Source organism: Acipenser ruthenus, chromosome 18 (assembly GCF_902713425.1).
Source record: "Acipenser ruthenus chromosome 18, fAciRut3.2 maternal haplotype, whole genome shotgun sequence".
Taxonomy (NCBI): Eukaryota; Metazoa; Chordata; class Actinopteri; order Acipenseriformes; family Acipenseridae; genus Acipenser; species Acipenser ruthenus.
Window position 1 is genome coordinate 9,181,855 of NC_081206.1, and position 22,530 is coordinate 9,204,384.

At 42.1% G+C, this 22,530-nt stretch overlaps 1 protein-coding gene across 1 annotated transcript in view; it reads left to right on the top strand.

The window, feature by feature from the left end:
• Positions 1–22,530, top strand: part of LOC117422913 (probable phospholipid-transporting ATPase IIA) — a 56,450-nt gene that overhangs the window by 22,350 nt on the left and 11,570 nt on the right. The window contains exons 13-17 of the mRNA XM_058991163.1: positions 1,574–1,686; positions 3,236–3,445; positions 12,909–13,070; positions 14,481–14,573; positions 15,123–15,206. Coding sequence (XP_058847146.1) covers positions 1,574–1,686; positions 3,236–3,445; positions 12,909–13,070; positions 14,481–14,573; positions 15,123–15,206 — 662 coding nt within the window. The remainder of the gene's footprint in view (positions 1–1,573; positions 1,687–3,235; positions 3,446–12,908; positions 13,071–14,480; positions 14,574–15,122; positions 15,207–22,530) is intronic.

A 22,530-nucleotide genomic window follows, 5' to 3' on the forward strand; every position in this document is an offset into this window, starting at 1 on the left:
GTTTGTTTAGTCTGTGGTAAGGTGCTTTGACTGTGAGTTCAGGAGCTGCTCTTCACAGACAAGATTAGTCAACGTGTCTTTTACAGAAGAAAGTGCAAACTGCTGCCAGCAGAGTAAATGGTAACTTGATCCAAAGTGGCTGATCACTAGATGGTGCCGGCTTTGACTTCTGTACAGACACTTTGGGTAACAAAATTCTATGAGGAATATTTTGACCAGAAGTCCTTCTCCATTTCTTCATATTTGTCATAGCATTTTAAATGCAGTATTAGTTTTAGCACCATTGAGTGTTAGGGATGATACATGTGATTGACATTAACCAGAGTGTTCTAGTAACCAAAGTGATATTATGACTGTCCAGTTCAATGTGATAATAAGTGCACATTAACAGGTGTGATATTAAGCATATTTGACTGTACTGTTAAGCTTTGAATTTATCCACGGTCTGATGACCACCTTTTTTCTTGTGTTGCTTTATTGGAATTGGAAAGGTTTGCAGGTTAAATGTCACTGAACAGAGATCAAAGCCTTTAATCATAGTCCTTTAGATCCTGGTAATATATAGACGTTGTGCTTTCAGCCAAGTGTTAAGAATCACACAGGATGCTGGGATTCTGAAGCCCTATAAAAACGTAACCCTGGGTATGTGTTGCTGAGTGTTTTATGCCCACCCTGCTGTGAAAGAAGCAGCTTTTAGCCCTGCTAAGAGCCTGCCAGGTTTGGTGTTCTCTGTCACTTGCAAGGTCAGGAAGGGAATGACATCCGTGTGCTTTACAGAAGTGTGTATTGCAGGATATGTGTGTATACTGGGCTTGCACAACACATTATAACACCAGCAATGGCCTTGTCAGTAGGGCACACTTTGTGCTTTAATCAGGCATCTTAACAACTATTTAAAAGACTCCTGCATTTTACAATGTGTGGCTCTGTGTTCCTTTTCTCTTGCTATTTTAAATGAATTGCATGTGTGGCCTATTACAGTCCTCAGGTATATTAGAGTCATTTGACAATTTTCCAAGATTTTCAGTGACAGTGGTTTGATTTCATATGCACAACAAATCAAAACAGAAGCAGTGTGTTCTAATAAATGTGCACACTGCTGTATGTGTATTAGGAGAAAAAAGAACAAAGTCAAGTACAAGACAACTTGGTAAGAGCAATTTAAGTTGTTTATAATGTTACTACTGTATATTCCTTATGTGGGCAAACTTTGGTCTTGCTTCGCAAAAGTCAACTCTTTAATTAATAGGAATTTCAAGAAACCAGCAAAAAACTGTGTCTTATCACTAATACTTATTATCAGATGTCTTAAGCCAAATGCATTCTGTCAGGTTTTATTGGTTACAGTAACACTGAAATCAAATGCAAATTACAGTACAGTGAAAAGTAAATTCCTAACAGGAAATTCGTGTTAAGTGAATTCATATTATAAGAAGTCATTTATAATAAGCGAATGCTAAATTTGGCCAAGTTCATTTTAATGAGAATTGACTGTCCTTAGTAGAAGTAATTATCTGTCACTAAGGATAAAGGCACCATTAAAAAAGCAAACTTCTGTGTGAATCTTGTGCAGGGACCCTCACTCAGAACGAGATGGTGTTTAGACGTCTCCACCTGGGGACTGTGGCGTATGGAATGGATTCAATGGACGAAGTGCAAAGCCATGTTTTCAGTGCGTACACACAGGTAAGGCTGACAATTTAATTGAAACCTGCACCTCAGTTTTGACCTGATCTCTCATACAAAGAAAGACTGACAGTTGGGCCGCATTTGAACTAGAGGAACCAGATTCAAACCCTGCCGCCAAGCTTAGCCCACTAAGCCACTGAGCCAATCCCATCCATAGTTCTAAACCTGGGTACCGAAGTAACAAAAGATGAGGTAAAAAAAATAGTTCTTCCCCAGATATAAACTAAAACTGTAGAAGTAAAATATGATCTAAAAAATAAAACAAGTTGGAGAGAGACAGAATTGACAAGTTAAAAAAATCAAATCTCATGTAATATGGCAACATTTAGTGGTGACCAACTGTCACTGAAAAACACGACCTCCAGCTGTCCAGCTCAGATATAGGAAAAATGTTGACTGTCCAGCAAAAACTGGATAAGCAGTAACAATAAAACACAGGCAAGAAGAGGCTGGTAAACTAAATAAACTTAATTGCACAATGACCTGTCAATTTATCTTTCACTGTGGTCAGCCAAATATAAGGGATTCAGAAAACACATGTAAACACAGATTTCTTTGAATAGTGGTAATAACAAAGTTTGCCTGGCAGGCAGTGCAGTAAAAACCAGTGAAGACATTGTTATACAACCAATTAGCCCTAATTACTCTTCCTGTGCATGCCCTTTGACCCGGAAGGACACTAGAGGTTACTGGAGCAGGAAACAGGATTACCCTACACCCCGGTTCTGACTCGGCTAATTTTAATAATTACATAATTAACTCTAGGGATGCAATGCTAAAAATAGCTAGGGAAAATGAAAACCTATTCTGAGAGTTCAGTGTGCTCATAACTTTCATACATCTGTTTTAATTTATGTATTTGCGTAATTATAGTTGGTTGTGTTTTGAAAGGCCCAGTGATGGATAAACAAGACTGAAGTGGAAGCCTGTGGTTTTAAAAATGAAAATAAGTGCTGTTTTAAAAAAATATATTTCAAAATATCTGGTTAATCTATTTTTAATGTCGTTTCACTTACACTGTTTTTGTTACGTAATGTTTGTTCAATTCCCTTTGGTCTATTGCTCAAATGTAAATAGTGCAGCAGTTTAATCACTCAAGTGTTGCCTGAAATGAGTCTGGCTTTTAAAAATTGAACCTAAAATGTTTTTAATTGCTCTTGTGTTGCACAGTTAATTGACTTACAATAATGTAGCTTATAATAATTTATGTTGCAATTCTTTCTGTAAGTTTTGAACAGAATTAGCCAGATTGCTATCTTATCCATATAGCCAAGTGGCAAGTACATTACCCAATTCAAGAAGGGGATTATTAGTAGTAGTAGTAGTAGTAGTAGTAGTAGTAGTAGGATTATTATTATTCGTTGTATTTGCATATGCATTTCACACTTTATTTATCTATATGGAGACGCCAAGTGTCCACCCGTCTCTCTGTGTGCCACACTTTTCCAGTGCGGTGATTTACTTTTTCATGACCCTGCTCTTGTATTAGGGATGTATATCATATCTGTTCATACAGTATTGAGTATACATGTATTTCTTTCCTTAGCCTTCGCATGATCTGCCAGCTTCCAGAGCCCCGGCAGCTACGAAAGTGCGTAAAAGCATCAGCAGTCGGGTTCACGACGCGGTGAAAGCCATCGCCCTGTGCCACAACGTCACCCCTGTGTACGAGTCCAACGGGATCACTGACCAGGCTGAAGCAGAGCAGCACTACGAAGATGCCTGCAGGGTCTACCAGGCCTCCAGCCCAGACGAGGTAGGACTGTGCTGGACTGACCATTTCAAAAAATCCCTTATAAAGGGTTACCACAGCAACAGCTTAGGAAAGTGTAACACAGCATCGTGAAGGCATGGTAAAGTGTAGGTAACCGTTTAAAGCAAAGAGAGGTATAATAAAGCATTAAAAAAAAAAAACATGGTCAACTATAAATTGTCCGTATTCTGTGGTAAACATTAATATGGGTGTGTTCATTTAACAGTTGTCCCAGTTTAATATTAAATTAGGACCAGTCCTGTCATTTTAACAGTGCTTTTATTGTTTAGTTTTTAAGTCTGTAATGTACAGATTTATTTATCGTTTTAATGTTTTGCTAGACCTTCGGTCTGAGTTCCACAGTCCACTGCAATGTGATAGCGGCCTACAATGCTGACTTCCTGATTGGTGGATGAAAGTTCTGAGGTTTCTAATTCATTTTAAAGATAAAAATGCACTAAAGAGACTCCCGCACACTGTTGGGGAAGTTGGTTTTGTCAAAATTGCCTTCTTTTAATTGTTTAAACAAGGGACCCATTTAGCGCTAAATGGTACATTTAAACTAAAAATGTATTAAATACGAACAAACATTCGGAAGGCTTTGTTTATGGTTGTGATGTCAGCAGAGCAAATGACTCCTCAGTGTGGTGTGCAAACTGTAATGATGCGTCAGTGCTGCCACCTCCTGGCCATGACAAAGTGTAGTAGTGAGGTGTTCTACTGTTTAATGCTCCTTGTTCTTCAGCTTTTACAGCTTCATCTAGTAAGTTCTTCCTGTTTTTGTTTTCAACGCCGTTTGAGCCCTTTAGTCCTATGCTCTGGGTTCAGTTTGAAATAGTGAATTTGGTTCATTTTATTGTTACCATTAAGGATTTGAGAAGCTTCCATTGAGTCCCCTATTAGCCATCTTTAATGGATTGTAACCTGTCTTCGTTGCTCACACCATAAATCCTGAGATTAGCCTGGTTGCTCTTCTCTGTGACTTCTCAAGAGAAATAATGCATGTCTGCTGACATACATGTGAATAGAGAATGGTTGATGGCAAGGAGTGTGTTATAGCGCTGTGTGATTTAATCAAGGTGATCTGATGGACTAATAAAAAAACAAGAATCCTCACCAGATCTCCAGGATCAAATGACAGCGTTTGAAACCTCCTGGGTCTATCTGAAAGATCGAAACAGGGCTGAATCTAAATACTGCCTTCTTTTAACTCTATGGGCTGGGAGACATCTTTAGCTGCAGAAACTGACACCTGTTATTCAAAATGGATTATCAAGTGCTTTAAAACGTGATGCACCATTTTAAACTGACTGCGTAATTTTCAAAATTAAAACAATAACGAATACTAAGCATTCTTAAATGATACCATTACAGAGCGGCTCAGTCTACTCTTTTTCCTGTAGGAGGACAAGGCTTAAATGTGTGTGTCTATTGTTTTTCACTACATGATCAAAATTGTTTTACGCAAGGTTTTTACTCATATTTGAGATCTAATTATTATGATTCTGAATAAAGATTTGTGTTCGGGTTTAGCCCTACAGGTTATACCACTGACTATAAATTCCTCTGAATGTTGTTCCACTTCAATCTGTGTACACCTGGAGGCTAGTAATAAAAAGTGAAATAAAGGTATCTTAAGCCTTCTGTAAATGAGTTGGCTTTCAGATGGTAACGATTTCAAGATGACAGGGCAGGTATCTCTACTGTTAACTGGTTTTGCTGGAGGCTGCTAGTGAAGCAGCTGTTCAATCATCATTAGTGTGAATGGCATTTGAAGGAAAAGACCGTCCTGCAGTATATTGAGGTGGACTGTGCTGTGACGTTAACCGGAACGTAGACGTCGTGTTTGTTTAAAAAGCCATTCGTCTTCAGTGCATTTAAATAGATTGCAGTGTGTCCGGCATGCCATTCAAAAACTGACACAGCAGTTTTTTTTTTGTTCCTGGCATTCATATGTGCTTCATTAACGTGCTGTGAACTTAGACGTGTGCACAAGCTTTGTTTTGGAAAAGGTGTTGGTGTGCGTAGAAGTTCTTATATATTGCACAAAACCTGATGGGACTCGTGAAAATCATTCTCCACCACCTTGCAAATTGTATGTGTAAATTTGTGTTGCTGTATATTAACACACATATCTAGCCTTATCCTTCATACCAACATTCAGGCAACTTTTTAGTTTTATTAATTTCCAAGGCATGCCTTAATGTTTTCTTCTGGTCACTGAGAGTAGATCATTTTGCATGCTATAGTGGGTCATTCACAAAATATGTAAGGACTAAGGGCTGAATAACTCTTAATTCGTGTTTAGAGATCTGGCATTGAATTTCATATTGAATGCAGCTGCATTATTTTAAATGGTTTTATTTTTGTCTTGCACTAAATTAACCCATTTACAGACAAGCATTTTTGCCATAGGTGTAACTCCACATCCAAGCATTGTATGATGATTGTTAGCACTGTAAAACACTTATTTGAGACAGTTATCATTTCATTTTATTTTTCTAAACCCTTGTCATCATAACTTATTACATTCCTAAAAAAAGCATTGGATGTTTTTGAAACATTACAAAAAGTAAAAAAAAAAAAAAGTAAAAACAAAAGGCGTAAATGTTTATTTTTTGTATTGTCTGTCAAGCAAGTCATGAAGGTTACACAGCGTAAAAGGGAGACTTAGCGCAAAAAACATCGCCAATGCTGGCTACCCAACGACCACAAGGCTTGGGTTAAATCCAATGACAGAATGACTGGACGAATCACACTGTTCCAAAGTATACCACATTGCTAAACAGATAAGGAGCTTGGTCAAAGAAAATAATTCACGTTTTAAACATACTTTTTTTTTTCCATACACTGGACTTTTATATAAACAGAATACTCCACGGACATCCATAGAGTGCAGTGGTTATTTCACTCTTGAGGAGAGCCATAAAGCACCCACTCAACTACTGTGGGGGCTCATTGATTATTCAATTGACTATCCTCACCGTCTTTGAATATCTACACTATATGCATGGTGTCATCAGTCATCATCGACAAGTCGTTGGCATACCTTTAAAAAGGAGAGTGCGTTTTCAAACAGGTTTTGAATCATCTTGGGAGATGTATCGCTGTCAGGAAATGAATTGGAAAAGCAGAAGGGTCTCATTCTCCTGACTGTTCAATCATCTTCTACAATCGGGGGGTGGGGTCAGAAAGGCAATACGTCTCCCGGGTCTTCAAGGCAGATTACAGTGATATCATAAAATAAGCTTGACATTAGCTAGTGTATATCATGAAGACTTCAATGCGTGCGGGTGGAGAGGAGGGGAGCAGGCAAGGCTGATTTGCTGCATGGTCAGGGGGGTTCAGAGGTGAGAGTCTAGGGGTCGCAGTGGAGAAGCCGTTCCTGTGCTTGGAGACGTATTTCTTTTAGTCTTTAGGCACCGGGTGTCTTAAGGTCACTGAGCTGGTTTTATCTTTGATGATAATTTAATGCAAAAAACTGTCCTTTAAAAAAAAAAAATTAAAAAGTGACAAGAACATCTGTTGGGCATGAATGTTATACAAACTGGAATGATCATTTGTAGCTTGAACCCCAGCATGTTGTGTCGCTCTCCTGTTTCAAAAGATCTCTTACCAGTTACCACAATTACAGACGTGTTTTTCTTATCTTCATTGTGGTTGCTTTTTTCAATTTCTTGTGTCAATAAAGAACAGAGCTAGGGTATAGCCATTGTGAGTCAGTTATAACTCAGCAAAGCATTCATGGGAGCATTTCAAATGAATACGGACGATTTTTAAATCTGATTTTTTTTGCAATGTTTTCTGTGCAATTGAATGGGGAGCCAATGCTTTTCAATTGGCTCATTTAGTCTAGTTTAGTATCCCTCTCTCAATTCTGGTCCCGATTTGAGGTACAGATACATAGTAGAAGCTGTCATATCCAATCCTGTAAGATACGATACCCTCTATTAACCGTCATTTACATATTCTGCTACCAGCTGAACAGTACTGATGGAAACTGATCAATGCACATTTTATTACAGTACTAAAACAGTAAATTCAGCTCTTAGCAGGACAGAATGGATGCAGTTGCAGATAAAAAAGAGGGTGTGTTTTGGAATTCAGTTGCACTTTTGACATGCTGTGACTTCCTGTAAAATGAACTGCCCAGTTTATCCATATTCAATATAAGAAAGCAAGGGATTAATGATTACTGTACTGTTAAAGCTGAAACGAGATATTTTTTTGCCGACCTCCAAAGCCAGTTTGTGTTTGTGTGCGCACTTTGTTGTTGTTTTAAACACCGTTTCTCTTGGGTTAACATCCTCTTACAGTGTGGATTACTTTAGCATGGGCTGAGAAGGCACGGTAAGAACTGTTTTTGAAATGCTGTTTTGTAAACTGCCAAATACTGCATCACAGCGCTTTTCTTTCTGTAGTATACATAGAGTACCATTCTTTGGAGTTTTAGACACACTGATGTACATGACATTGTTGATTTGTAATCCCCCAACGTTAATAAAGCAACTACAATGTAGTGTAACGACTCTCTCTGAGATACACTATTTTCACATATCCGATGGACCCCTGGAGCCAGTGAAATCGGATCAGACAGGTTCTGCTGTGTTTGATGCTGAGCTCTCGACCGCACTACAGCGTCATTGCCCAGTAGGATTCTACGAAGGAGACGGAGTCGGCTGTTTCTTGTGGCAGCGAGCAGGGACTCACTAGGGGCTGTATGGTACAGTCACACAAACTGAAACCACAGTGGGCATACCTACTGTAGACAGAAAGAAAGGCATAGTTTAGAAGTGTAGCAAAATTCAGCTGGGATAAATCCGATTTTGAATGTGACGCACTTTAGCTTCACAAAGCAGATGTAGGAGAAAGGAAGATGATGATATTTCCTTGCGCGCACAAAGTAGGATTTCCTAAATTTATTTTGGTGCCAGTTTCAGCTTAAAAAAACACAAAACTATCTTTGCATATGAGTTACTGCCTCTGGCTTTCATGAAGGGTTAATTATAGCCTTACAGTAACTGTCACTAACCCTAAGTGGAACCAGACACATGTTTGTAACACGTCTTGAGGGATCAAATGAAATCAAACTGGGTGCCATAGTTGGTCATGTAAGGAAGAAAATGGGGACTGTCACTCATAAACGTTTTTTTATTGATATCATAGGTATCTTCCTAATCAAATGCAAGCTAAAATAAACATACGATGACTGTGATGAATTATTCAACCAGCAACAAGATTAAAGGAAATAAAAAAAAAAAAAATCTTATCTTATCTTTAAAAAACCTAACTAGTTCAATTGCTAATCAGAAAAAGCCTGTGCGAACATGTTCATCATGTGTGTCTGTGCCATGTTCACACAGCTTGACAGCTGTGTGCTGATTTAAAGGGTGGCTCTGACGTTGAAGAATCGGGTTATACGACTTGAATCCAGATTGCAAGATGTAGTTTTTGGATTTGAAATTGTAAAACTCACTACAGAGGTCCTGGTATTCGCTGTTAGACGTCATTAATGGATCTGTGATAACTTTTTTTTTTTTTTTTTTTTGGGGGGGGGGGGGGTTCAACTAAATCTACAAGGAACTAAGGAGTATTTTTTATTCCAATTGTATTAAACTAGGTCCACAGATTGCTCAAGCCATACATGGTATCCCATTTAGGTTTCCTCCTAATGGGGTTGAAAAGACTACAATGGCAATCGGTAGAGGTTCAGTCCAGTCAGAGTGCAGCGAAATTGATGTTGTGTTTAAGCATAACACATGTTTATTGAGCCCAAACATACTGAAGCTGTGTGTTTTAAAATGTGTAATCATTCAGTTAGCTGTTTACTATACTGGGAAATTGGGTCTGTCCTGGTGGGGACGGTTGGCTTGTATGTTATTGCCAGTTTGCTTCAAGTAGACATGCGCTGTATCATGAAAGATTCTCATTGGTGGGTGACTGGCTTGCTCCTGCCCATATGCAGGGATGTAACAAATCAGAGGCACTCGTGATACAGTACACACCCTTGAAGCGAGAACTCACTTCCAGTTAAGGGGCAGAACTGACAGTGGAAAGATTTAAGATAGCCTCTGTTGACTTGACCTTTCATTGTGGTATCCTGGGACAGGCAAGGGGTCAGGGCAAAGGTCAAAGGTCAGAGCTGCTTGTTCTCTGGACTGGAGGGAGGCAGAAGAGATGGAATTGATCCCCTCGCACGGACATCTGGATGTTTTAAGAAATAGCTTTAAAGAGTTTGAGACCGAAGGATAAGTGGGCAAGCTCTTTGATCTCTCCACAACCTCAGAGAGTGATTGGGCTATAAACGGCAACAAAATGTTCTCCAAACATTATAGAACATAAAACCTGCTTCCCGCTATCTTTTAAAAATGCCAGACATTTCACCTAAAAAAAAAAATGTAAAAATTGTACTGTTGAACAGCAATTGGAGATCTATTTATTATTTTTATCAATGTTAAATATATATTTTAAAAAATCTGCCCCCAGTAAACAACCTACTACTACTAATATCTTAATAACCATTCAAACTGGCAACTTCATATTTTTGTGTTTTGAGTGTAATATAATGGCACCCTTCATGTTGACCTGTGACCTAAGATGGCCACCACATTGGGATCATTTTAATGTTTTGGTTTTCTGATGATAAAGATCTAACGCTTCAAGATATTCACACTCACTTCATTTCTAGTTTTTTTTTTTTCATTTCTTTTTTTTACGTTGTTAAAAAATCGAGTTAAAGCTCGAGACCTGGGCCCATCATTTTATATTATGTAAATATAATTGATACATCCTACTTGGATGTGCTTACTTTCTACATGGGTTTGAATGCAATCCAAAAATACATTAGGTTAAACATAAATTATAAGTAATGCCATCCTGGATTCAGAACGGAGCATGTCAGTTCCTTGTGAAATATTGTCTTCATGAATGCAGGGTATTGCTTGTTATCATGAAGACCGGGAGACTTGGAGATGATGAGTGCAAACTGCAGACGGCTGGACTGGGAGTACAGAAGCACATTTTAAGGGGATGAAGGTTTCAGGAAATGATTTAAGATTTTGCCAAGCACTGTACATTGTTTTTAAAGGTCTTTTGAAATTGCTTTCTGTACATTAGTAGGCAAACCCTTTAATAGTGAGCAGTAAAAACTAGGAACTACAGAGACTAAGAACCAATCCAGATCCTTTTAATGTCAATTCAAAAGAACAGTAAGCGAAGCTCACTTTAGCAGAATTTGGCTAAATCCGCTTTAAAACACCAGCACTCCTGTTGTGCTGTGCATATGATACTAGGTATTGCATTGATTACATTTGCAATTGTCATGCGAGCCAGTCATCTTGTTGTTATGAAAATGCAGTCCAGGAATGCTGTCAAGTTCAGTTTAAAAACCTACCCAATTGAATTAGCATGATTCAGACCATTCTGTCTGAACATAATTGAAAGATTAAAGGAACGTTATTAGTTATTGCTACTGTATCTGTACTTTTAAAGTAATTAAATGGTTCCCCCCCTGTATTTTATTTACAGGTACAGGAAATGCCTCAGGAAATGACTGCACTAAAAGGCCTTTTGTACCAATTACAAGGCCATGGTGCAGAAACAGAAGCTTTATATATATATATACATACATACATACATACATACATACATACATACATACATACATACATACATACAGTACTGTGCAAAAGTTTTAGGCAGTTGTGAAAAAATGCTGTAAAGTAAGAATGCATTAAAAAAATAACAATGTTAATAGTTTATATTTATCAATTAACAAAATGCAAAGTGAGTGAACAGAAGAAAAATCTACATCAAATCAATATTTGGTGTGACCACCCTTTGCCTTCAAGACAGCATCAATTCTTCTAGGTACATTTGCACACAGTTTTTGAAGGAACTCGGCAGGTAGGTTGGCCCAAACATCTTGGAGAACTAACCACAGTTCTTCTGTGGATTTAGGCAGCCTCAGTTGCTTCTCTCTCTTCATGTAATCCCAGACAGACTCGATGATGTTGAGATCAGGGCTCTGTGAGGGCCATACCATCACTTCCAGGACTCCTTGTTCTTCTTTACGCTGAAGATAGTTCTTAATGACTTTCGCTGTATGTTTGGGGTCGTTGTCATGCTGCAGAATAAATTTGGGGCCAATCAGATGCCTCCCTGATGGTATTGCATGATGGATAAGTATCTGCCTGTACTTCTCAGCATTGAGGAGACCATTAATTCTGACCAAATCCCCAACTCCATTTGCAGAAATGCAGCCCCAAACTTGCAAGGAACTTCCACCATGCTTCACTGTTGCCTGCAGACACTCATTCGTGTACCGCTCTCCAGCCCTTCGGCGAACAAACTGCCTTCTGCTACAGCCAAATATTTCAAATTTTGACTCATCAGTCCAGAGCACCTGCTGCCATTTTTCTGCACCCCAGTTCCTGTGTTTTCGTGCATAGTTGAGTCGCTTGGCCTTGTTTCCACGTCGGAGGTATGGCTTTTTGGCCGCAAGTCTTCCATGAAGGCCACTTCTGACCAGACTTCTCCGGACAGTAGATGGGTGTACCAGGGTCCCACTGTTTTCTGCCAATTCTGAGCTGATGGCACTGCTGGATATCTTCCGATTGCAAAGGGAAGTAAGCATGATGTGTCTTTCATCTGCTGCAGTAAGTTTCCTTGGCCGACCACTGCGTCTACGGTCCTCAACGTTGCCCATTTCTTTGTGCTTCTTCAAAAGAGCTTGGACAGCACATCTGGAAACCCCTGTCTGCCTTGAAATTTCTGCCTGAGAGAGACCTTGCTGATGCAGTATAACTACCTTGTGTCTTGTTGCTGTGCTCAGTCTTGCCATGGTGTATGACTTTTGACAGTAAACTGTCTTCAGCAACCTCACCTTGTTAGCTGAGTTTGGCTGTTCCTCACCCAGTTTTATTCCTCCTACACAGCTGTTTCTGTTTTAGTTAATGATTGTGTTTCAACCTACATATTGAATTGATGATCATTAGCACCTGTTTGGTATAATTGTTTAATCATACACCTGACTATATGCCTACAAAATCCCTGACTTGGTGCAAGTGTACCTAGAAGAATTGATGCTGTTTTGAAGGCAAAGGGTGGTCACACCAAATTGGATTTGATTTAGATTTTTCTTCTGTTCACTCACTTTGCATTTAGTTAATTGATAAATATAATCTATTAACATGTCTATTTTTGAAAGCATTCTTACTTTACAGCATTTTTTCACACCTGCCTAAAACTTTTGCACAGTACTGTGTATATATATATATATATATATATATATATATATATATATATATATATATATATATATATATATATATATATATAATATAGCATTAAAAGCTGTCTTTCTTCAACTAATAAACTATCCCTCCCCCTACCTTGTTCATTTATATGACCTTTAAACCCAGCACACCCAGCAGTCTAGCTGACCTCTCACCCTTCCTGTTTTTAGGTGGCCCTGGTACAGTGGACTGAGAGTGTGGGTCTAACACTTGTAGGCCGGGATCAGGCCTCCATGCAGCTGAGGACTCCCGGTGGCCAGATTTTGAATTTCACCATCCTGCAGATTTTCCCCTTCACCTATGAAAGCAGACGCATGGGAGTTATTGTCAGGGTAAGTGTCTTCAAATGGGATTCGTAAAAGTGACTGCAGTAATGGCAGTGGAAATACAGAGATAAATAACAGGACTCGAGTAAGCCAAGCTAATGTTCTAATCCAGAATAGAAAGATATTTGATGACTGTTTAACAAAGATGCACTTGTCTCTTAATTATCAGTCATGGATTTAATTTGTTTTATTAAACTGCCGGCACAGCCTTCATTGAAGATAGATACAATATGTGTATTTTTGAAATAGTAGGGATAGAAGATTGCAGCACTAATTTGTTAGAGTTAAGAAACATCTATAAATGTAAATGTGTGTGTATTATAATGTGCATTTGCAAACACAGAAATTACTCAATTCAGAGGATAGAGGAAATGAAACCCAGACACTTTTGTTTAACTCTAAACTCCTATGACCCTTGGTGGGCTCATAAGTAATAATAATGATAATGTAAAAATGTGGATCTCTTTTTAGATTTACATTTTTAAAGTGTATGAACCATGTTCAGATAATGTTCCAATCAGTCTCCAATTTCTGAGTGCTTTTACTTCATAATAAGCAAAATGTGCAATATCAGACTTGAAAAAGTTAAAATAATTTGAATACTAGAGCTCAAATTGTCTCCATTAGCGTGACCAAGCCCCTAAACACTATTTGTGTTTTTACAAATGAGATTCGTAGATATTTCTATTTCTAAGACATGCATTGCCCATTGTCAGAGAGAGGTACCACTGTATTTTTAGATTCTGAATCCTGAATTTGGCTGAGAAGGAAAAAATCCAGTTGGATTCCTCTGCAGCTTAATCAAGCACAGTTGTGATATCTGAGAGAGTACTAACCCTGCTTTGAACTTTTGAGAAAGGAAATGACTCAAATTCTCAGTTGAGTCCTTCATTTTGCATTTCGAAGGACTGAATAGACAGAGTTTGCTCTTGCCTTCCCAAAATGACACCTTTTTTAAGATCGGTCAGTATAAAAACAACAGACCCCACAAGATTTGTACACATAAACATGTAATGCATGAATTGAAGCATATGCTTTAGTTGCATTAGTTGAATACAGTATGTGCAATATATGTAAGAAGGGGCGTGCCCCAAAGTTATACAACAGAAAACAATGAACAAACACATCTTTTATATAGCACCTTTCATGACGGATATCGTAAGAAATACAAGGTCAGCTGTGGCGAGATATGTTAGAAATACATTGTTCTTTTCAATATGTGCGGAGCAGAGATTCGAATCCAAACTCCAACTTTGGATCAGGAAAGGTTTTTTGTTTTACTTTACCTGTCTATCCATCCATCCCTATGTTTTTAAGTCATAGATACTATGCTTTTTTTTGTAGTTAATGATAACAGATCAGTTGAGATTGTACTTGATTCTTTGTGTTTTGCTAAACTCTTTGACGTTTCTTCAGGATGACTCCAGCGGAGAGATCTCTTTTTACATGAAGGGGGCTGACGTTGTCATGGCTGGCATTGTTCAGTACAACGACTGGCTGGAAGAGGAGGTGGGGAGTGACTTCTAATTAGTAGGCCCAGAACATACCACACGCATTAAGGGCTATATAAGTGTTTACAAAACTATCGTAGAACTAGACAAGAGGTCTCATTGTAGAAGTATTGTTAAGCATATAGGGTGTAACAGTGCGGTCTCTTTAAAGACAGACAGCCAGTATCTGACGACGTGAGTATTGTTGTAAAGTAGCCTGCTAACGGCAGGCTAACTGCATCCAGTATCCAATGATTATTTTATAACAATCTTCCTATGATCATACTTCAAACAGTATGTATGACATTTATAAATGTATAATACTCTCTTGAGGGTATAGGCGTCTACTTTAAACTTCAAAGTCACCATGATACAAAGAGACAAGAAGAAGAATACATGAGTGCATCTTACTTTTGATTTTCATACTAGTTTCATACAAGTGCCAAGTAACTCTAACACCCAGAATGCCATGCACTTCAAATGTCACTATCATTTCCATGTTTCAAACAAAGAAAAAAAAATAGAAATGTATACATTGTATTTGTTGAATTTACCATTTTTATTACAGTGCGGCAACATGGCGAGAGAAGGACTCCGAGTTTTGGTGGTGGCGAAGAAATCGCTATCTGAAGAGCAGTATCAGGATTTTGAGGTAAGGATATTTCCCAGGTTAAAAAAACTGTCATGCAAAATGTACTTTACCCAGTCTGTTGTATTGTAAGCACCCTGATATTCACGTCATCTGTTTACAAAGAAGCCTAAATGTATAAACTGAGAAAGTGTTGGCATATCTTACAGTACCTTCAAGTTTCATGACAAAAGGGTCAATGGCATTGAGTCGAGGATAGTGCAAAGCTGTCAGGCTGTACACTATACAGAAGGTTATATAACTATACTATAGAAACTGTTATGGTTCTGTGTGGGTAACACACAAATCTATCAATTCGTGAGGGAAGACATCTTAACTTGTGCGTTACCCATGCATATTCATCAGAGACATGCAGTAAATGTCTGTGGGTCATTCTCTCCTATCGGTACCAAATATTTGTGCAAACAGATGTTTATTAGGAGAACTACTTTTAATTAACTCATTTTGGATTCAAATATACCTCAAACAACATGAAAACAAATGTTATAGATCCAGCCAGGGTCATTCCAGGCTGGGAGGCCCGTGGCTGTTTATCCACTGTACACTCATGGAGAGGATTTCCTGTCCGGAGTACTGGTGACTCAGACTGCTCACATTGAAACCCAGCCCTGCCTTGTTTGCTTGGCCTTACAGTTAAGTGTCTTGGAAGTTCTGAGAGGTGCTATAGCAATCTCTGTTTAAAAAAATAAACACAACTGTGTCTGACTTGTTTCAGCTACCCGCCTCGTCCCTGACTCTCTGTTTTCACTCGATACTTGAGCTACCCCTGAGCCTAATGATACATTGTGTATAAGTGGGTGGCTTTGACTCAGTCTGAGTCACAGATGCGGTGAATCATTGACATTTTTTTTTTTTCTTTTTTAAATCTCACTTTGCAGCCATGGTTTGTTCATTTAAAAAGCCAACACAGTTTAACGTACTTCAGTTGTCTTTTTAAGTTTAAAGTTTAAAAGAAATGATTAAGCTGGATTGTGACACGATGAATGGTGCAGTGCAAGAGATGAATGATGTCCAGACTGTTGTCTCCCAAAAATAATCAACTTTTAATCCAAAAACAGAAATAGTACAAAAATAATCCACACTGGAAAATAATAAATAGCCCCACTACCAGCGATGGAATTGGGGCAAAACACGCCATGGTCCAAACTCAAACAAACGAAAATAAACAGACACTCCGATAACCACAGTCCTCCGTGCACGAAAATGTGCTCTTTTTCTCCGGGGCTTGTGGTGCGTGCGCTGTGCAGTGTAGTGCTGTGTGATGAGGGGCGTCCTCTGGGGTAAGTGCTGGCTCGCTGGCTACAGCCTCCCGCCCTCCAGCTCCTCTATTAACAGACAAAACAAAAACACGTATGTGACAGAGATCGAATGAGTCTTAGTGTTAGATCTCCCTCTCGACCTGTGAGAGCACGGTATACGAGGAACAGAGTACCCTTAATGAAATGGCACGACAATTTATTCCGTAGGGTAGATGGAAGTCGGTCAGTTCGGAAGGGGGCGGAGCCATGGCACCCGAGCTCAGTGACCCAGACGGTAAGCGGCGTGGCATCCGAGGACTGGAGGAGCGGATGCGCTCGTTAACCTCGGGGTCATGGGCGAGGGTATAAATAGGGGGCATGGCTTGAGTGATCTGTTCCTTTGCATATGGTTAAAACATATAACCGAGAAGGAGCCCGAAACGTGAACGCGACCGTGAGTGTTTTGTGTCTGTGTCCTAACACTGTGTGTCTTGTGTGTTATTGTCTCACTAAGATTACTGAGCACGATCCGGAGCTGCAGCCGCAGGCCAGCGAAAACCCGGACTTCACCACTCACCTGTCTCACTTTCGGAACTGTCTCTGTGTTTGCACCTTTTAACACTTGTATCACGCACTGTCTTTGTGTACGTGTTTAGTGTGGGTGTCGGAACGGGACTTTGGGGTTGCGGGTCAAACCCGTAGGATTACAATTAGAAGTGATACACGCCGCTGTATGTCAGAAGTGGGATATGGACACGTGGTGTCAGAAGTGGGATATGGACTACGCAACACTGTCGGCGCTGCTGGAGCAGCTGGACAGCAGACGGGAGGTGGAGGAAAGACGGAGAGAGGAGAGGTACACCGCGTTGATCGAGAGGGTCGGGCTGGCAATACCTCCCACAGCATCAGCGGAACGCGGCTTCATAGCGCCCAAAGCCAGGACGCATAAAATGACGGCGGATGATGATCCAGAGGCATACCTGGTGGCATTTGAGCGGCTGGCTACCACCGCGTCATGGCCCCGACAGTTCTGGGCAAGCCAGCTGGGACCCTGCCTGATTGGGGAAGCGCAGGCAGCATACCAGGCAATGGGGGATGACGACGCCGCTCAATATGACCTGGTAAAGCTGGCTATTCTCCGCCGTCTGAATATTACGGAGGAAACGCACAGAGTGAGGTTCAGGGAGTACAGGAGGTCCCCGAACGTACGCCCCAGGGTGGTCGCGCAGAAGCTCTGTGACCACATGATACACTGGCTCACCCCGGCGCTAAAAACAACTGCCCAGATGGGGGAGGCCATCGTTATCGAGCAGTTTTGTCATGTGGTCGGCGCCGAGACCCAAGGATGGATACGGCGCCACAACCCCGACACCCTGGAACAGGCAGTCAAGCTCGCTGAGGACTTCGAGGACTCCCTGGTATCCGCCCAGACCGGGCTACTCGCCCCGCTACCTCAACGGAGCAGCCGAGCCCCACCTCCTCTCTCTGCTCCATCAGCCCCACCACCAGGACCGGGTCAACGACCTCCGAGAGCACCAACCCCAATGGGCGACCTTGCCTCCTCTTCATGGAGACCAAGGTTGGCCCCCAGCGGGGGTAGAGGTGCTGCCCCTGCCCCGTTGCCATACCAGCAGCGGGACAGACCATTTAATACTGTGCCCTCCTTTCCCCCTACCTGTTTTAGGTGCCGCCAGCCGGGACATCAGGCTAGGTCATGCCCATCTGCGATGGAGTGTGACGTGGCCGTCTGTAATCTGGCATCTGAAGCGGGTAAGCCAGGGAAAAATGGTCGGGAGGGGCCTTGTATTGTTAAGGTGATTTTTGGAAATGTGAAGACCCATGCATTAGTGGACACAGGGTGTGGTCAGACCTTAATTAGAGCATCTCTCTTGGGCGGTATGGTGTGGCAGCCACAAGGTCAGGTGGCGATCTCCTGTATCCATGGAGACACGGCAACATACCCCACAGTAAAAGCATATTTATCGGTCGGTCCGATGAAACGTTCCCTGGTAGTTGGGGTAGCGGAAAGGTTACCACATCCCATTATTCTGGGTCGGGACTGGCCCAACTATAAAGATTTATTGAAATTAAGGGCAGTCCCGGCCATACACGCAAATGTGGCAGAAAAAGTAGAAGGGGAAATAATTGGTAATGTTTTTCCCTTTCAAGCGGAAATGTTCTCTTCCCTGTTCCGGCCGAAAAAAACAAACAAAGAGAGAAGGCTGCGGAAATGGGAGGGAGCGTTAATGAGACAAGGCTGGGGGCTGGTGGGAGCCTGTTATAACGGTGAAAAACGTCAGTCGAAGGGGGTCGGAACGCAGTGTGACCGAGAGGGCGAGGTTACTGGGCCATCAAGGGCAGATGTTACTCCTGCCCCGCTCAATATACCGGACATGTGGCACTCGAATGTGAACCTAGTGTGGGAGCAGGACAATGACCCATCACTGGTGCACATTCGGGGACAGGTCCGGTCCATTGAAGATAAGGATGTTGAAGGCGCTGGGGCACTAGTATTTCCACACTTCATTATCAAGGGGCAATTACTATATAGGGTAAACCTGGCCGCGGGCACAGGACATCCTGTAACACAATTATTGGTTCCCCCGTCTTGTCGGCTGGAGGTCATGAGGCTGGCGCATGATATCCCTTTTGCGGGGCACCTCGGAGTTGACAAGACAAGGGAACGGATATTGGCTCGATTCTTTTGGCCAGGTGTTTATAAAGAAGTGTCGAAATATGTAGCCACATGCCCAGACTGCCAGAGAGTAGCGCCGGGTCGAGTGCGCCCCGCCCCTTTGGTCCCACTGCCGATTATTTCCACCCCCTTTGCTACCTTCTGACTCCGGGTATACGCATATATTAGTGGTGGTAGATTACGCAACGCGATACCCAGAGGCAGTTCCATTGAGGTCCACTAGTGCTGCTGCGATAGCCAAAGAACTAGTGCAGATTATGGCAAGAGTAGGGATCCCCAACGAGATATTGACTGATCATGGAACTAATTTCTTGTCAAATACGCTACAGCAGGTATATAAATTACTAAAAATACGTCCCATCAGAACGTCGGTTTACCATCCACAGACGGACGGTTTGGTGGAACGTTTTAATCAGACTCTAAAGGCGATGCTGAGACGATTTGTGAATCAGGAGCAAAAACATTGGGCATCGCTCCTTCCCTACCTCCTTTTTGCAGTGAGAGAGGTGCCGCAGAGTTCGACAGGGTTCTCCCCCTTCGAGCTCTTGTACGGCCGACAGCCTCGCGGCATCCTCGATCTGTTGAGAGAGGGGTGGGAGGAGCACAAAGGCTCGTCCAAAAATGTAGTGCAGCATGTGCTCCTACTGAGAGATCGCCTAGATTTGGTCGGTCGTTTGGCCCAAGACAATCTCAGATCGGCTCAGCATCGACAACAGCAGCATTACAATCAAAATGCATTAATCCGAACTTTTCGACCGGGAGACAAGGTAATGCTGCTACTTCCCTCAGCGGAATCCAAACTATGTGCTAAATGGCAAGGGCCATATGAGGTGATTCGGGCTATAGGAAAGGTGAATTATGAAATTAAACAGCCCGATCGCCGTAACAAAAAAGAAATTTATCACATAAATTTATTAAAGCCCTGGCAGGCAAGAGAGGTGTTATTTATAGCCCCAGGCAATATAGAGGATGATTTAGGGCCCGAGCTAGAACCCTCTAGCACAAAGAACATTTCGATGGGGGAACAGTTACTTCCTGATCAGCAACGTGAACTACGCAGGTTAATTGAGGAATTTAGCGATGTTTTTTCTAACACGCCCGGTAGAACTAACCTCGCTGAATATGACATTATCTCTCCCCCAGGTGTCACAGTGCGAGAGAGACCTTACCGGGTCCCGGAAAGTCGACGGAGTGGCGTTCGCAAAGAGGTATGGGACATGCTCGAACTTGGGGTGATTGAGCCTTCCAGGAGCGAGTGGTGCAGTCCAATTGTGATAGTGGCCAAAAAGGACGGCACCAACCGCTTCTGCGTTGATTTCCGCAAGGTAAACGCTATTGCCAAGTTTGATGCGTATCCCATGCCTCGGGTCGACGAACTCCTAGATAGACTGGGGACGGCGAGGTTCAACTCCACTCTGGATCTGACGAAAGGATATTGGCAGATCCCGTTAACTCGTAGGTCTAGAGAGAAAACCGCATTTTCGACACCAGAGGGGCTGTTTCATTTTACAACCATGCCGTTTGGGTTACATGGTGCGCCTGCTGCGTTTAGGGGCGTTTAATACTGTTAAGCAGAGACTTTGCCAGGCCCCTGCTCTCATCACGCCAGACTTCACTAAGAGATTCATCCTCCACACCGATGCTTCGGATGTCGGGTTGGGTGCAGTCCTGTCTCAAATGGTAGGCGGAGTAGAACACCCTGTTTTGTACATAAGTAAAAAAATGCTCCCTCGGGAGCGCAACTACTCCGTCGTCGAAAAAGAGTGTTTGGCCATGAAATGGGCTACTCACTCTTTAAGATACTACCTGCTGGGACACTCATTTGATCTTGTCACTGACCACGCCCCACTCAAGTGGTTAAGCACAATGAAGGACAGCAATGCCCGGATAACTCGGTGGTATCTGGCATTGCAGCCCTTCATGTACCATATGGTACACCGTGCAGGGAAAGACCACCAAAATGCGGATTATTTTTCCCGGGAGGGGGGAGTAATGGGAAAGGTAGGGTTAGCCGAGTGTTCCTTCGGCTCCACTCTGAGCGGTGGGATATGTGACAGAGATCGAATGAGTCTTAGTGTTAGATCTCCCTCTCGACCTGTGAGAGCACGGTATACGAGGAACAGAGTACCCTTAATGAAATGGCACGACAATTTATTCCGTAGGGTAGATGGAAGTCGGTCAGTTCGGAAGGGGGCGGAGCCATGGCACCCGAGCTCAGTGACCCAGACGGTAAGCGGCGTGGCATCCGAGGACTGGAGGAGCGGATGCGCTCGTTAACCTCGGGGTCATGGGCGAGGGTATAAATAGGGGGCATGGCTTGAGTGATCTGTTCCTTTGCATATGGTTAAAACATATAACCGAGAAGGAGCCCGAAACGTGAACGCGACCGTGAGTGTTTTGTGTCTGTGTCCTAACACTGTGTGTCTTGTGTGTTATTGTCTCACTAAGATTACTGAGCACGATCCGGAGCTGCAGCCGCAGGCCAGCGAAAACCCGGACTTCACCACTCACCTGTCTCACTTTCGGAACTGTCTCTGTGTTTGCACCTTTTAACACTTGTATCACGCACTGTCTTTGTGTACGTGTTTAGTGTGGGTGTCGGAACGGGACTTTGGGGTTGCGGGTCAAACCCGTAGGATTACAATTAGAAGTGATACACGCCGCTGTATCACTTCCAGCACTATTATTATTTACAGGTTTTGCCTTGAGGCTCTGGACATTTATTAAATTAAATAAACACCCTTGCACCTGTACCAACGTCTGTCCGTGTGATTATTCTACACTGCACTCACCTGCACGTCATTACCACTTTGCCACAACGTAATACACACAAAACAAACATCGGCTCTGGCCGGTCGCTTTCATTACCTCAGTGCAAGGGGAGGTTTTGACGTAGCTGCTTCCCCTTTGTTCCAAGCAAACTCCTCCCTGCAGTCAACGCGTCGCCTGGTTTCTCCAATAGAGGGCTGCCCCGCAGCTGACTGCAATGGAATCGTCCTGAGTACTTGCAGCTACGCGCCCCTCCTAATATGGTTACCTTCTGGTTTCCAGCTACCACCGAGGTAGTAGATCTAGGAGGCAGCTTACCTTCCCCCTTACACAGCACCCTTTCTAATCGGGAGGGAGATTTACAGCATCGATCCTTTCTCTCTCTATCACATGGATATACAGTTTACTACGTGCAGTCTGCACCGCACATACTTGACATGATTTTATATATTCTGGTGGGATACGTGGCCATTCCTCAAAGATTACCACCTCTAATTCCTGCAGGGAAGTAGAAATTGTTCTCCAGAATGATCCCTTTTGAATCCTTTGTAATTTGTGCAGGCTTTGAAGCACCTTCCAACCGAGCTTCCAATCAGCCCTTTATCAAAGTGTGTCAGATCTGCTG